Raw genomic sequence first — 16,548 nt, 5'->3', positions numbered from 1 at the left:
CTCACTTACTCTCCCTCTCACTCTCCCTCTCACTCTCCCTCTCACTCTCCCACTCACTCTCCCTCTCACTCTCCCACTCACTCTCACTCACTCTCCCTCTCACTCTCCCTCTCACTCACTCTCCCTCTCACTCTCCCTCTCACTCACTCTCCCTCTCACTCTCCCACTCACTCTCCCTCTCACTCTCCCCTCACTCTCCCACTCACTCTCCCTCTCACCTCCTCTCACTCTCCCTCTCACTCTCCCACTCACTCTCCCTCTCACTCTCCCTCTCACTCTCCCTCTCACTCTCCCTCTCACTCACTCTCCCCTCTCACTCTCCCTCTCACTCTCCACTCACTCTTCCTCTCACTCTCCCTCTCACTCTCCCTCTCCTCTCAATCTCCCTCTCACTCACTCTCCCTCTCACTCTCCCTCTCACTCTCCCACTCACTCTTCCTCTCACTCTCCCTCTCACTCTCCCTCTCCCTCTCAATCTCCCTCTCACTCTCCCTCTCACTCACTCTCCCTCTCACTCTCCCTCTCACTCACTCTCCCTCTCACTCTCCCTCTCACTCTCCCACTCACTCTTCCTCTCACTCTCCCTCTCACTCTCCCACTCACTCTCCCTCTCACTCACTCTCCCTCTCACTCTCCCTCTCACTCTCCCTCTCACTCTCCCTCTCACTCTCCCTCTCACTCACTCTCCCTCTCACTCTCCCTCTCTCTCCCTCTCACTCTCCCACTCACTCTTCCTCTCACTCTCCCTCTCACTCTCCCTCTCCCTCTCAATCTCCCTCTCACTCTCCTTCTCACTCACTCTCCCACTCACTCTCCCTCTCACTCTCCCTCTCACTCTCCCACTCACTCACTCTCCCTCTCACTCTCCCTCTCACTCTTCCTCTCACTCTCCCTCTCACTCTCCCTCTCACTCTCCCTCTCACTCTCCCTCTCACTCTCCCTCTCACTCACTCTCCCTCTCACTCTCCCTCTCACTCACTCTCCCTCTCCCACTCACTCTTCCTCTCACTCTCCCTCTCACTCTCCCTCTCAATCTCCCTCTCACTCTCACTCTCCCTCTCAATCTCCCTCTCACTCTCCCCTCTCCCTCTCAATCTCCCTCTCACTCTCCCTCTCACTCTCCCTCTCACTCTCCCTCTCACTCTCCCTCTCACTCTCCCTCTCACTCTCCCTCTCACTCTCCCTCTCACTCTCCCTCTCACTCTCCCTCTCACTCTCCCTCTCACTCTCCCTCTCACTCTCCCTCTCACTCTCCCTCTCACTCTCCCTCTCACTCACCCTCTCACTCACTCTTCCTCTCACTCTTCCTCTCACTCACTCTCCCTCTCACTCTCCCTCTCACTCACTCACTCTCCCTCTCACTCACTCTTCCTCTCACTCTCCCTCTCACTCTCCCTCTCACTCACTCTTCCTCTCACTCTCCCTCACTCTCCCACTCACTCTCCCTCTCACTCTTCCTCTCATTCTCCCTCTCACTCACTCTCCCACTCACTCTCCCACTCACTCTCCCTCTCACTCACTCTCCCACTCACTCTTCCTCTCACTCTCCCTCTCCCCCGCTCGATCTCCCCCCCTCGCTCTCCTCCTCTCGCTCTCCTCCGCTCGCTCTCCCCCCCTCGCTCTACCCCACGCTCTCTCCCCCTCTCACCAGCCGCGGAGGAGAATGCTGTGAACTCCGCCTGCTGTCCGCCTCTGGCCGCCGTGCCCAGCCTGGGATTGGCCGCAGGGCCGGCATCCACTCCGACTCCGAGGTCGCCCAGCAGGTCCACCGCCGACGTGGCGGCACCGGTGGCGGCGCCGGTGACGGTCGAGGCGGCCGCCGGCGCCACCACAGCAGCCACGTTCGCTCCACCCGGCCTGGGCGGGCGAATTGACACGGCGGGCTGTGGGCGACACGGGGGGAGGACGCCGTGGGGGGGAAAGGGGTGACTCGGTGGAGACGCAGGGAGGGCGACTCACTTCCCACTGCTGCAGTGGTGGCGTAGCGCTACGCTGCGCTACGAAAACCCGGCAGAGACCAGAGTTCGATTCCCGCTAACGGCGAACAAGTGACAATTAACTAAACCGGTCCTGGGCCTCCCCAAGGTCGGCTCAGCCTCAAAATGGTGTGGTGTGTAAACGTTGCCACTAGGGAGACGAAGGCGACGAGGCGTGGTGCTGGCCACCCACCCCCACGTGTGCCACAGTGCCGGCCTTCATAGTTGCTGTTAGCTAACGGCGCTTGCTCCAACAGTCTGTTAAAGGGTTATACGGTAGGGGGGGGGTTGTGTGTGCGTGTGTGGAGAGCTGGAATGCGGTGGTGACAAACGAAGCAGAGACAAATACCCAAAGTGGTCCTGGGCCTCCCTTAGGTCACCTCAGTCTTAAATGAGCATCTGGTGCGGTATGTGCAGTGAACATCACCGTGTGCCGGCCTTCATAGGTGCTCGACAACAGCACTTGTCCCAACAGCCTGTGTGGACTACATGGGGAATCCTTGTCTTTGTGTCAACTCTTTATTTCCCGGCAACGGGGGAGGGGGGCTGTGAGCGTTACCATGGTTACTTGGGCAACTGTATTTCCCTGGGAGGAGGCGGGGGTGGTGAAGGGCATGCGAGTGTTGCCATGGTTACCTGCACAACTGTGTTTCCCTGGGAGATGGAGGGGGAGAGGGTGGGGGGGCTGTAAGCGTTGCTATGGTTACCTGTGTCACCGTGTTTCCCTGGGCAATGGAGGGGGGGGCTCCCCCTCCGCTCTCGGCGCTGGTCCAGCCGGCCGCCCCCTCGGCAGCTGCAAACGCCTGCTCAGCGGGGATGAACCTAGAGCGGGGGGGTCACGGGGGGAGGTCACGCGGGGGGGGGGTCACGCAGGAGGGGTCACACGGTGGGGGGGTCACGCAGGAGGGGGTCACGCCAGGGTGTCACGCGGGGATCAGCTATTCACGTTTCACAAGGGAGGGAATGACTGTGGCCGAGAAGACCCGGAGCTTCGTGTGGAGCGACAGACCAGGTAGCTTCCACACAGCAGCGTTACGCAGCCGATGAAAAAATAATGCCGCCCAACTGATTTGGAGTCAGACCTCTGCTGTCCAAACGGAGCTGGACATAAGCACACTGCCGAGGTGTGCACTCTCCACTCTCTCAACAACTGCCCCATCACTCATGGGGAGTTTGAGTTTGCTGGCATAAAATACCCAGGCAGGTGGCTTTGCTTTGGTGGGGCTGATGGTCAGGAACCAACGGTCGGTGGCACACTCCACAGTCAACAGAAGTGTCTCAAACTCCTTCTTAGAGTGAGCAGCAAGTGAAGGAACTCCGACGTGTGATGCTGCAGGCGGTGGCAGTGGGCCTGTCGCTTTCTCTCGGCCAGCCGGAACACCTCCTCCATCAGCCAGGGTCCCTCGGGAGGTCTGGACTGTGCACCCAATGCAGTAATGGCAGCTGCAAGAGCCACAGTCCTAAACCTCACCCATTTACCTTCAGCATCAGGAGGGGGGTGGGGAGGAACGATGCCAACCCTAGTTGTAAGCGATGATGAAATTCTTGCTTGCAACTATCCTCAGCTAGCTGTGACCAGGCTACTGTGGGTTTGAATGGGGTCCTAGATGGACACCCACCACCGGAGTGGAAGAATGGCAGGCGCATCTTACAGATGACAAGTCGATGATCAGCGAGCAGATCAGCTCCACTGTAGGTCCTGGTGTCAAGGACCTGGGTCCACATCGGCTGTTCCATTACCATATAGTCCAGATGTTCTTGCTTGGATCTGGCGTGAATCCATGATTTTGTGTGGATGCGCCGATGCCGGAACAGCGTGTTGGTAATTACAAGCCCATGGGATGCACACCCACCCAGGTGCCAGCATCATGACCAACTCGGGCATTACAATCACCCAACAGGATGACTATCTCAAGGGGCCACTTTAGCCAGCACCTGTGACAGAAAGTCAAAGAAGGCGTCTGACTAATCAGATTTGCCTGCATCCCTCCACTGATGTTCACCTTCAGTGAAGGCGTAAGCAACCAACACCACCAATCCTTGACTCCCGTTGATGGGGAGGCGAGCCCACAGCGTGCCCACAGCTTCCCACACCTCACCGCCACCCTCCCACGCCCCCCTCATTCTTTTGTTTATAAGCAATGGCACACTCATTTGTTTGGCAGTTTCATGCCAGTTTACTGCCTCAAGTGGAGGATTGTCCATCCCTCACAGTGACTGGAGCCAGAGCCGGTCCAAGGAACCTCCTGAATACCACAGAGATCCAGGCAGTACCGGTCCAGCTCCCGACAGAGGAGTGGCAGCCTCTCCTCCGCTTATGCGGGAGGAGAGACACACACACTACACACACGCTCTCACACTGACACACATGCTCAAAAATGCTCACACACGCACACCACACAAAGATCATCCGTATAGCCTTAAAAGACTGCTGGGGTGAGTGCCATTAGCCTTCACCTATGAAGGCTGGCACGGGTGGGCGGGTCAGCACCACGCCCAACCGCCTTTGTCTTCACATAGTACCAGGCACTCGTTTGAGCCCGAGTTAACCTAGGAGAGTTCCAAGACCAATTCAGATAATCGTTGTCGACTGTGACCGGGAATCGAACTCGGGTCACCAGGTTTATAGCGCCGTGGTAGCTAGGAGATGTTAACACCCTCGCCTGGTATACAGGAGGTCGTGGGCTCAATCGCGAACCTGGCGCCTGTTGTGTGTAGAATTTGCGTGTTCTCCCCGTGTTCACGTGGATTTTTCTCCAGGTCAACGTCTCTACGCGTTCAGAGTACTTCACTGCTGCTATAAATATCCACGTGACGACAAGGCACTTTGTTGAGCTATCATTTGTGATAGCCGTCGCTTCTGAAAAAGGAGCGATATATCTCAGTGGGCCTGGTAAAATACAAAATATTAACATAATTTGAGCGCTCACCATCGCTTCTTCTCATACTTGTCCTGCAGGAACTCCTTGGTCTTCTGCGAGTCCTTGTGGTCCGGGAGGCTGCCGACCCGCTCCGAGTGCAGGCCCATCCACGTCGCGCGGCACACCTGCACCACGCACAGACACGCCACGCACACGCAAGGTCACACACGCACGCGCACGCAAGGACACACGGACAGTCACGGACACACGCGCACGAACACACACACAGGAACACAAAGGCAAACATCCCCCATATTAACAGACTATTGGGGAAAGTGTTGTTAGCGAGGAACTATGAAGGCCGGTGCGGCACGCATGGGGGTGGGTGGCCAGCACTACGCCCGGCCCCCTTTGTCTCTCCAGTGGCGATGTTTACGACACACCGCACCAGGTACTCATTTGAGGCTGAGTCAACCTAGGGGAGGCCCAGTACCAGTTCAGATAATCGTCACTGGTGTTGGTGGCCGTGAGCGGGAATCTAACTCGGGTCCCTGGTCATCTCAGTCAACCCATGGCACCTGTGTCTGTCCCTGTGACCTCCTCCTGCACCTAGCCTGGCACAGCAGTCAACCCATGGCACCTGTGTCTGTCCCTGTGACCTCCTCCTGCACCTAGCCTGGCACAGCAGTCAACCCATGGCACCTGGGTCTGTGCCGTGACCTCCACCTGAACACACTCATTCCACTGCCCTCATGCCATGTCCTTGGAGCGAGCATGGGTCCTGGTGGCTACCCCGTTGCTCTGGGTTACCTCATCGCTACGGTTACCTCGTTGCCGTGGTTCTGCAGGAAGTCGATCTCTTGCTGTGAGAACGTCGTCATGGAGATGGACTTGACTCGGTGGGGGGGATTCAGACCTCTCCTGTGGAAGGTGGGGAGATGGGGGGGGGTCATTTCGCCAATGAAACGGTGCCACCGCGGTGGCTAGGAGATGTTATCTCCCTGGCTTGGTATGCAAGAAGTCGTGGGGTTGATACCGACCCTGACAACGCCTGCTGTTGTATATTTGGAGTTTCTGGTGTCTCTCTCTCTCAGCATCATTACGGTGGTCTATGAGATGTTAACTACCTCGCCTGGTATGCAGGAGGTCGTGGGTTCAATCCCGTCCCTGACGACGCCTGCTGCTGTATATTTAGAGTTTTCATGTCTCTCTCTCCATGCGGTTGCGTGGATATTAAGAATCAACATCACCGCACGTTTAGAATATTTGCCTACTGCTAGAAATGCCCACGTGATGATGATGATAAGCCGCCACTTCCTTAAGCCGTCATTTGTGATGTCCAGGTCACTGAAAGAGAGCTACAGTGGGGCCTTACCTGGCAGGATAGAAATAGTTTAGTGTATGACGTCACTGTGTCTCTCCTATGGGTCACTATGCGTCTCCGTGGCGTTTAGAATATTTGGCTACTGCTATGAATTCGCACGTGATGATGATGAGAAGCCGCGACTTCGTTGAGCCGTCACTCGTGATGGCAGGTCGCTTCTGAGCAAGAGCCACACACAGCTCAGTGGGGGCCCTTGCCTGCTAATAATAAAACAATAGTTCAGTTCGTTTTGTTTAATCTCAGAGGTGACTCAGCTGTACAGAAGACTCTGGGACATCGGAGGGGGTTACGATCTTGGGAAGTGCCGCGAAAGCCGAAGCCCTGACAACGGAAGCTTAATAATAATAATAATGAGCCTTGCCTAAACAGTGGGGTTAGGTACACGCCAACCACAACAGAGATAACATCAGAAGTGAAATAAGCGCCGTGCTGTACGCCAAATAAACTACAAACTAAATTTAAATAAAAAAACGCGGAAAAAACCCGATACAAAAAGCATTCCTAGATTATAAATGGAGAATAAACAATGTATTAGTAACCGACAATGATCATGCAAAGCGTGTGTGTGTGTGTTCGCTCTGCGAGCAGTGGTACGATGGTCGTTAGCACTGCGCCACGAACCCGGTGACCTGAGTTCGACTCCACCAATGGCAGGTGATGATTATCTGAATCGGTGCTGGGCTCTCCCCTAGGTCGACTCGGCCTCAAGTGAGTACCTGGCGCCATGTGTAGTTAAACGTCCCCACTAGGGGGAGACAAGAGCGGCCGGGCGTGGCGCTGGCCACCCACCCACCCACCCCCTCGTGTGCCACAATGCCGGCCTTCACAGGCGCTGCTGCTGCTACTCGCCAATTAGACTCAAGGTTAGTGAAATTGTTTTATTTACTATACAGTCTTTTTTTTATATTTCTTAGTTATGAGTTCAACAACCATAACACATTTCCTAACACTATAGGAATTTAAATACAATGCGTCGTTGTGTTCCGACATATGAACCATTCAACTTAGATTATTTTTGTTGCTATAAATATCGAAATGATGGGCCAATAGTTGAGCTGTCATTTGTGGTGGCCAAGTCGCTTCTAAGAAATAAGTCAATACCTCAGTGGGCTTTGCCTGGCAAGATGGGGATGGTGTAGTTGTGTATTTGTGTGTTGTGTTTGGGTGATTTGTTGACCTTTCTTGTACTTAGCACTCCAATCGTGTTTTTATATGGCTTGTGTCTTTCCCACCTAGGCACCGACAGGACATCCGTTAACAAAGAGATTTATAGCTCATGGGATTCCTACTGCAGTATTAATAAATAGTCAGATTTTGACTTGCGAACGGGTCTCGGGAACGAATGAGGTTCGTAACACGAAGAGTCGAAAAAAACGCGGACGATAAACCCGCCGATATTCAAGGGTCTCTCCTGTTCGAGCGTCGTTTCAGCACAACGTCGTCAAGGCACTCGGGAGCGTGACTCCCGTGCTTTAAAATAACAAAAAAATGCACCGATTCACCACAAGGTCGTTTGAGAACGGCAACAATAAAGCCGCGAAGAAGGCCGTTGGGTGTCGTTTGCCAACGTGGGCGCTCACGCCTCACTGTCTACAAAGCCGCCCCACTAAACAACATCGCCACACTGTACAACACTGCCACACTGTACAATACCGCCACACTGTACAATACCGCCACACTGCACAACACCCACACTGTACAACGCCGCCACACTGTACAACACCCACACTGTACAACACCGCCACACTGTACAACGCCCACACTGTACAACACCCACACTGTACAACACCGTCACACTGTACAACACCGCCACACTGTACAACGCCCACACTGTACAACACCCACACTGTACAACACCCACACTGCACAACGCTGCCACACTGTACAACGCCACCACACTGTACACTGCCACACTGTACAACACCGCCACACTGTACACTACCACACTGTACACTGTGGTGTACACGATCGCCAGACTGTACATTACCCTCTCCAAATGCAAACTCCACCACCAGAACCTCTGGTGAGGTGTCCGTATTAACTTACACCATTTACATACTCTTTGGGTGTTTCGGTAAAGTCACGTGGGAATAAAATAAATCACGAAGTTTCGGGCGCAACACGAGCGTCCGTCATCAGGTGGGACAACCACAGCAAGAAACAGCTGCTGAAGTGGGCAAAAGGGCTGCGACAAGAGCCAGGGAGGAGAGATAGAGAGGGGGGTGTGGGGGAGTGGAGTGGAGGCTACAAGTAAGACGCAAGCACGGCAGAACATCCCAGGGTGAGGAGGGGAATTGGGCAGGGCTGGGAGTGGGAGGTTAGGAGCCCCCCTTTTGCCCACTTCAGCAATTGTTTCTTGCTGTGGTTGTCCCAGCTGATGACGGAACCTTGTGTTGTGATTTAATTTATTGTATTTTATACCAGTGACTTTACCGAAAGAACCAAAGAATATGGATCCCTGCAGTCACGAAAACGTCAAATCTAGATAACATCATTTATGTAAACTGGTTATAACACCCAGGATGCGTTCCTGGAAACCAAAACGTAAATGGAAAGAACTTAAATCGAAGCGAAGAGACGGGACGGTGGATCGTAACGTGGTTCATCACCTACTACTTCTGGTACTACTACTAGCACCAGTAGTAGTAGGTTCTACTAGTAGTAGTAGTACCAGCAGTAATAGTAGGTTCTACTACTACTAGTAGTAGTACCAGCAGTAGTAGGTTCTACTACTACTAGTAGTAGTAGCACCAGTAGTAGTAGGTTCTACTACTACTAGTAGTAGTACCAGCAGTAGTAGGTTCTACTACTACTAGTAGTAGTAGCACCAGTAGTAGTAGGTTCTACTACTACTAGTAGTAGTAGCACCAGTAGTAGTAGGTTCTACTACTACTAGTAGTAGTAGCACCAGTAGTAGTAGGTTCTACTACTACTAGTAGTAGTAGTACCAGTAGTAGTAGGTTCTACTACTACTAGTAGTAGTAGTACCAGTAGTAGTAGGTTCTACTACTAGTAGTAGTACCAGCAGTAGTAGGTTCTACTACTAGTAGTAGTACCAGCAGTAGTAGGTTCTACTACTACTAGTAGCACCAGTAGTAGTAGGTTCTACTACTAGTAGTAGTAGTACCAGCAGTAGTAGGTTCTACTACTAGTAGTAGTAGTACCAGCAGTAGTAGGTTCTACTACTAGTAGTAGTACCAGTAGTAGTAGGTTCTACTACTACTAGTAGTAGTAGAACCAGTAGTAGTAGGTTCTACTACTGGTACTACTAGTAGTAGTACCAGTAGTAGTAGGTTCTACTACTACTAGTAGTACCAGTAGTAGTAGGTTCTACTACTAGTAGTAGTAGCACCAGTAGTAGTAGGTTCTACTACTAGTAGTAGTACCAGTAGTAGTAGGTTCTACTACTAGTAGTAGTACCAGTAGTAGTAGGTTCTACTACTAGTAGTAGTACCAGTAGTAGTAGGTTCTACTACTAGTAGTAGTACCAGTAGTAGTAGGTTCTACTACTAGTAGTAGTACCAGTAGTAGTAGGTTCTACTACTAGTAGTAGTACCAGTAGTAGTAGGTTCTACTACTAGTAGTAGTACCAGTAGTAGTAGGTTCTACTACTAGTAGTAGTAGTAGTACCAGTAGTAGTAGGTTCTACTACTACTAGTAGTAGCACCAGTAGTAGTAGGTTCTACTACTAGTAGTAGTAGTACCAGCAGTAGTAGGTTCTACTACTAGTAGTAGTAGTACCAGCAGTAGTAGGTTATACTACTACTAGTAGTACCAGTAGTAGTAGGTTCTACTACTACTACTACTAGTAGTAGTAGTACCAGTAGTAGTAGGTTCTACTACTACTAGTAGTAGTACCAGTAGTAGTAGGTTCTACTACTACTACTAGTAGTAGTACCAGTAGTAGTAGGTTCTACTACTACTAGTAGTACCAGTAGTAGTAGGTTCTACTACTACTAGTAGTACCAGTAGTAGTAGGTTCTACTACTAGTAGTAGGTTCTACTACTAGTAGTAGTACCAGCAGTAGTAGGTTCTACTACTAGTAGTAGCACCAGTAGTAGTAGGTTCTACTACTAGTAGTAGTAGCACCAGTAGTAGTAGGTTCTACTACTAGTAGTAGTAGCACCAGTAGTAGTAGGTTCTACTACTAGTAGTAGTACCAGTAGTAGTAGGTTCTACTACTAGTAGTAGTACCAGTAGTAGTAGGTTCTACTACTAGTAGTAGTAGTACCAGTAGTAGTAGGTTCTACTACTAGTAGTAGTAGTACCAGTAGTAGTAGGTTCTACTACTAGTAGTAGTAGTACCAGCAGTAGTAGGTTCTACTACTACTAGTAGTAGCACCAGTAGTAGTAGGTTCTACTACTAGAGATGGGATGGTGGATCGTAACGGGGTACAGAACCTAGACAGAGGATGCTCAGTAACCCATCGTGCACCTAAACTACACAGCCATTGGCGTGAGAAGCAAGTGTATGTGATTGATATGCTAAGATATATTGCCTATTACACGATACGTATTATCAATAGTTTATCACATAAAAGTAGCTCACACCTTAATGAAAAGTAGTAACCGTGAATACGCTGACGTGGGAAAGCGAACTCGACGAATCGGGTAACACGTGATCGAGATTTCAGCGAGTCGGGGACGCTAGCACGCGGGCGCCACCCAGTGGCTGGATATTGGCCGTGCGACGTAAACATCGCGCTGGGTCTTCGTGTTCCTGCATATCTTGTTGGGTAGCTTTGATCTATTTTGCTACGTATTATTGAAATGTTTTTTGCTGCACGTTTTTGACCGAAAAAAAATTACCCCCCCAAGGTATCTTAAATTGATATAATTAAGTCACTGGCAATATTACGTTTCTATTTACGCTGCTTTCCAGGGACATGTCCCTAACTTAAAATCCTTGCTTGTTTTGTTTTACCAGGTAAGCCCCGCTGAGCGGTGTAGCTCTTTCTCAGACGCTGGCTACCACAAATGATAACCCAACGAAGTGGCTCGTTGAAACGTGGAGGGGGAAACCGGAAGTCCCAGAGAAAAATCAACGTGGTCATGCAGAGAGACGCAGACTCCACATATACAACAGCAGCAGCAGGCATCGTCAGGGTCGGGATCGAACCCACGACTTCCTGTGTACCAGGCGAGGTAGTTAACACCTCCTAGCCCACCGCGGCGCTACTAACGCGAAGAAAACATTTTCCGCGAGGGCCGTTCCGTACCACAAGGGGGTTGCACTGCGCTGTTCGGGGTGCGACTCGGTTCTTCTGGACTAGTTTAGGAATGCGCCCGAGTAAAAGGAATGTGCACAGGCACCCACAGGCACGCACAGGCATCCACAGGTACACACAGGTACACACAGGTACGCACAGATAGGCAACGGTGCGTTTAAATGTGGGGTTTTGTTTCTAACACAGTTGCAACATTATCAATGCGTCAGCCAGCAACAAAGAGCATTGCCAGCAGTGTTGTCATGGACAAGAGTGTAACGCGTTTCTGGGCTCTGAGATATTATCTCTTTTCGCCTGCTATGGAGGTCGTGGGGTTGACCCCGGCCCTGGCGCCTGTTGTACATTTGGAGTCTGCGTCTCTCTCCCCGAGGCCACGTAGATTTTTCTCGGGGTCCTCTGGTTTTTCCCTCCACATTGAGAATGAATACACATTTCGATTATATAGCTGCTAAACGTTTCCCCACGATAAGCCTCTTCCTTGAGCTCTCATTTTTGTGATAGCCAGGTCGCTTCTAACACTTGGTAAAATAAAACAGTTTAGTTTTAGGTTATTGTAATTGTTATAAGTGCCTAGGTGGGAAAGACACGATGGGAGGGAGTTCCAAAGTGGAGCAGTGCGATGGGGAGTAGCAAGAGAAGTGTGGTGACCTGCAAGGCGGCGAGTGAGCGGATGAGCGAGTGATCGGGTGAGTGAGCAGGTGAATTAGTGAGTATATTGGTGAGTGAAATAACTGGGTGTGAGTGGGTGAGTGAGTATTGATTGAGTGGATTGATTGAGTTGATGGTTGAATGGCTGAGTGAGTGGGCTTTACCTGGTACTGTAAATAAAACTGTTTAGTTCAGAGTGGGTGGGTCATTAAGTGCGTTGAGTGGATTAGTGAATGAGTGTGTGTGTGAGTGTGTGTGTGAGTGTGTGTGCGAGTGGGTGTGTGTGTGTGCGGGTGGGTGAGTGTGCGAGTGGGTTAGTTGTTGTTAAAATGAGTGTGTTGTTGTGACTTGCAGTGTGGTAGTGGTTGAACACTGTGGTGGGTGACCACAGTGTGCCTGTAGGGGGTGGTTGACCAGTGTGCCTGTAAGGTGGTGGTGGTTGACCAGTGTGCCTGTAGGTGGTGGTGGTTGACCAATGTGGTTGTAGGTGGTGGTTGACCACAGTGTGGCTGTAGGTGGTGGTGGTTAACCACAGTCGGTGTGGTGGTGACTGAGTCCTCAACTCGGGCGGAGTCATCGGTGAGCGAAATTCACGGGAAGAGCCACCACGGTCGTGGCGAGGAGGCCTATGATGACATCTTGTGTGGACGCGCGTAGAGGTATATGGCTGTGTTCATGTGCGAGTGATGTCCCGCTGTTTACATGGAAGCGTGCGTGCGTGTGTGTCCGTGTGAGTGTGCGTGTGTGAGTGTGCGTGTGTGTGTGCGTGTGTGTCCGTGTGAGTGTGCGTGTGTGAGTGTGCGTGTGTGAGTGTGCGTGTGTGTCCGTGTGAGTGTGCGTGTGTGAGTGTGCGTGTGTGTCCGTGTGAGTGTGCGTGTGTGAGTGTGCGTGTGTGTCCGTGTGAGTGTGCGTGTGTGAGTGTGCGTGTGTGAGTGTGCGTGTGTGAGTGTGCGTGTGTGTCCGTGTGAGTGTGCGTGTGCGTGTGTGAGTGTGCGTGTGTGTCCGTGTGAGTGTGCGTGCGTGTGTGTCCGTGTGAGTGTGCGTGTGTGAGTGTGCGTGTGTGTCCGTGTGAGTGTGCGTGTGTGAGTGTGCGTGTGTGTCCGTGTGAGTGTGCGTGTGTGAGTGTGCGTGTGTGAGTGTGCGAGTGTCCGTGTGAGTGTGCGTGTGTGAGTGTGCGTGTGTGTCCGTGTGAGTGTGCGTGAGTGTGCGTGTGTGAGTGTGCGTGTGTGTCCGTGTGAGTGTGCGTGTGTGAGTGTGCGTGTGTGAGTGTGCGTGTGTGTCCGAGTGAGTGTGCGTGCGTGCGTGTGTGTCCGTGTGAGTGTGCGTGTGTGAGTGTGCGTGTGTGTCCGTGTGAGTGTGCATGTGTGAGTGTGCGTGTGTGTGTGCGTGTGTGTCCGTGTGAGTGTGCGTGTGTGAGTGTGCGTGTGTGAGTGTGCGTGTGTGTCCGTGTGCGTGTGTGTCCGTGTGCGTGTGTGAGTGTGCGTGTGTGAGTGTGCGTGTGTGTCCGTGTGAGTGTGCGTGCGTGTGTGTCCGTGTGAGTGTGCGTGCGTGTGTGTCCGTGTGAGTGTGCGTGTGTGAGTGTGCGTGTGTGAGTGTGCGTGTGTGAGTGTGCGTGTGTGTCCGTGTGAGTGTGCGTCCGTGTGAGTGTGCGTCCGTGTGAGTGTGCGTCCGTGTGAGTGTGCGTCCGTGTGAGTGTACGTGTGTGTATGGGAGTGTGCATGTGTGTGCACGTACAATTCGCGAGTACAGGTATGCATTATACACATGTGTACATAGAGTACATGAACATTCCAGGGTCACAGTGAGCACAAAGACAAAGATCCCCAGTGTAGCCTTGACAGACTGTAGGGGCAAGTGCTGTTTGCGAGCAGCAGCTATGAAGGCTGGCACACGAGGGGGTGGGTGGCCAGCACCACGACACACACACACGTGTACATGCAGGGGAAGTAATAACCACACACACACGTGTACATGCAGGGGAAGTAATAACCACCACACACACACACACGTGTACATGCAGGGGAAGTCATAACCACGACACACACACACGTGTACATGCTGGGGAAGTAATGACCACCACACACACACGTGTACATGCTGGGGAAGTAATAACCACCACACACACACACACACGTGTACATGCTGGGGAAGTAATGACCACCACACACACACGTGTACATGCAGGGGAAGTAATAACCACCACACACACACACACGTGTACATGCTGGGGAAGTAATGACCACCACACACACACGTGTACATGCTGGGGAAGTAATAACCACCACACACACACACGTGTACATGCTGGGGAAGTAATAACCACCACACACACACACACGTGTACATGCTGGGGAAGTAATGACCACCACACACACACGTGTACATGCTGGGGAAGTAATAACCACCACACACACACACACGTGTACATGCTGGGGAAGTAATGACCACCACACACACACGTGTACATGCTGGGGAAGTAATGACCACCACACACACGCTTTGCCAGCTCACCACTCTATCCCACTCCACTTTCATCACTCGCCAAAATAAAAAGGTCCCCCGTGTAGCCTCTAACAGACTGTAGGGCAAGTGCTGTTAGTAGCGAGTAGCAGCAGCACCTATGAAGGCCGGCACGGCACACGAGGGAGTGGGTGGCCAGCACCACGCCCGGCCGCCTTTGTCTCCACAGTGGCGATGTTTACTGCGTAGCACCAGGTACTCATTTGAGGCTGAGTCGACCTAGGGGAGGCCCAGGACCGGTTCAGATAATCGTCACCGGTGTTGGCCGTGAGCGGGAATCGAACCCGGGTCGCCGAGTTCGTAGCGCAGCGTTAACCACCACACCCATCGCTCCCCACTCGCAGTGTGCACGGGGAGGGTGAAGTATGGCCCCAGCACGATACTGTACACACACTGTACACTGAGGGTGAAGTATGGCTCCGGCAGGACACTGTACACACTGTACACGGGGAGGGGGAAGTATAGCTTCAGCAGGACACTGTATATACTGTACACGGGGAGGGAATGACTGAGACACTGTACAGTGTACACTGAGGGTGAAGTATGGCTCTAGTAGGACACTGTACACACACTGTACGCTGAGGGTGAAGTATGGCCCCAGGACACTGTACACACTGTACACTGAGGGTGAAGTATGGCCCCAGGACACTGTACACACTGTACACTGAGGGTGAAGTATGGCCCCAGGACACTGTACACTGAGGGTGAAGTATGGCCCCAGGACACTGTACACACTGTACACTGTGGGTGAAGTATGGCTCTCACGGGAGGCCACTGCGCACTCCACACACGCACAGCGTACACGAGGAAGGGTGTGGGGGTGCGTGTGGGGGGTGCGTGTGGGGGGTGCGTGTGGGGTGCGTGTGGGGGGCTCGTGTGTGGGGTGCGTGTGTGGGGGTGCGTGTGTGGGGTGCGTGTGGGGGGTTCGTGTGGGGGGTGCGTGTGTGGGGGTGCGTGTGGGGGGTTCGTGTGTGGGGGTGCGTGTGGGGGTGCGTGTGTGGGGTGCGTGTGGGGGGCTCGTGTGTGGGGTGCGTGTGTGGGGGTGCGGCGTGTGGGGGTGCGGCGTGTGGGGGTGCGTGTGGGGGGTTCGTGTGTGGGGTGCGGCGTGTGGGGGTGCGGCGTGTGTGGGTGCGTGTGGGGGGTGCGGCGTGTGGGGGTGCGTCCCTCACAGGAGGCCGCTGCAGGCCGTGCACACGAACGAGCCCACGGTCATGTCGGCGTACGTGGGGCCCCGCTGGCCGCAGTCGCCGCACGCGCGGTTGTGCGGCAGCGCCGTCAACTCGCGCAGCCGCCTCACGCCGCGCTCCTCCGCCTTTCTCCTCCTCGCCGCCGCCATCGCTCCCGGCGCCCCCCTCCTCCTCCTCTCTCCGGCCTCCTCGTCTGCCGCCGCGTCCCAGCGGTCAGCAGCAAAGCAGCGACCCGCGCCCCTTGCGCCGCTGCGGCGACGACGAAGCGGAGGCCGCGGGGGGGAAAGCGACGCGGTGGGAGAAGCCCTCGGCCCGCTCGCTACTGCCGCCTCCAACGGAAGATCTCTACCACCACCGGAAGATCTCTACCACCACCGGAAGAACTCTACCGCCACCGGAAGATCTCTACCGCCACCGGAAGGTTTCTACCGCCACCGGAAGGTTTCTACCGCCACCGGAAGATCTCTACCGCCACCGGAAGATCACCACCGGAAGTTGTCAATATACGTCATAGGCGACGTTTCGGGCAAGGACCCTTTTCCATGTACGCGCTACGAGGAGAGGGTTGACACCTTCACCAATCCGGTTTCCATTTAGAGACCGCGGCGTTGTGAACGGTCGTGCGGGGTGCGGTCTCCATTCATTCGCACCCAGCGTGCTGCCAGCTGCCACAGCGCCCTGTCCTCCTCCTCCTCATTGCTGGGGCCGACAGCTTTGACCCCTTCCACCCACCTCATACTGAC

The 16,548-nt window shown here is 53.3% G+C and overlaps 1 protein-coding gene across 1 annotated transcript; it reads right to left on the bottom strand.

Moving 5' to 3' along the window:
• Positions 1 to 1,648: 1,648 nt before the first annotated feature.
• LOC144739618 (arf-GAP domain and FG repeat-containing protein 1-like) lies at positions 1,649 to 16,257 on the bottom strand (the record flags this gene model as incomplete). The annotated part of the gene is made up of 5 exons (XM_078622545.1): positions 15,788 to 16,257; positions 5,665 to 5,758; positions 4,907 to 5,022; positions 2,684 to 2,798; positions 1,649 to 1,883 (listed from the first exon to the last, which is right to left on the bottom strand). Coding segments are annotated over exons 1-5 (727 nt in total), but the record flags the coding sequence as incomplete, so codon positions are not given.
• Positions 16,258 to 16,548: the final 291 nt, after the last annotated feature.

This window comes from Lampetra planeri, unplaced genomic scaffold, assembly GCF_965212315.1.
Source record: "Lampetra planeri unplaced genomic scaffold, kcLamPlan1.2.h2 scaffold_160, whole genome shotgun sequence".
Taxonomy (NCBI): domain Eukaryota; kingdom Metazoa; phylum Chordata; class Hyperoartia; order Petromyzontiformes; family Petromyzontidae; genus Lampetra; species Lampetra planeri.
The sequence above is the reverse complement of the archived record's forward strand: the minus strand, read 5'-3'. Positions and strand labels throughout refer to the sequence as shown.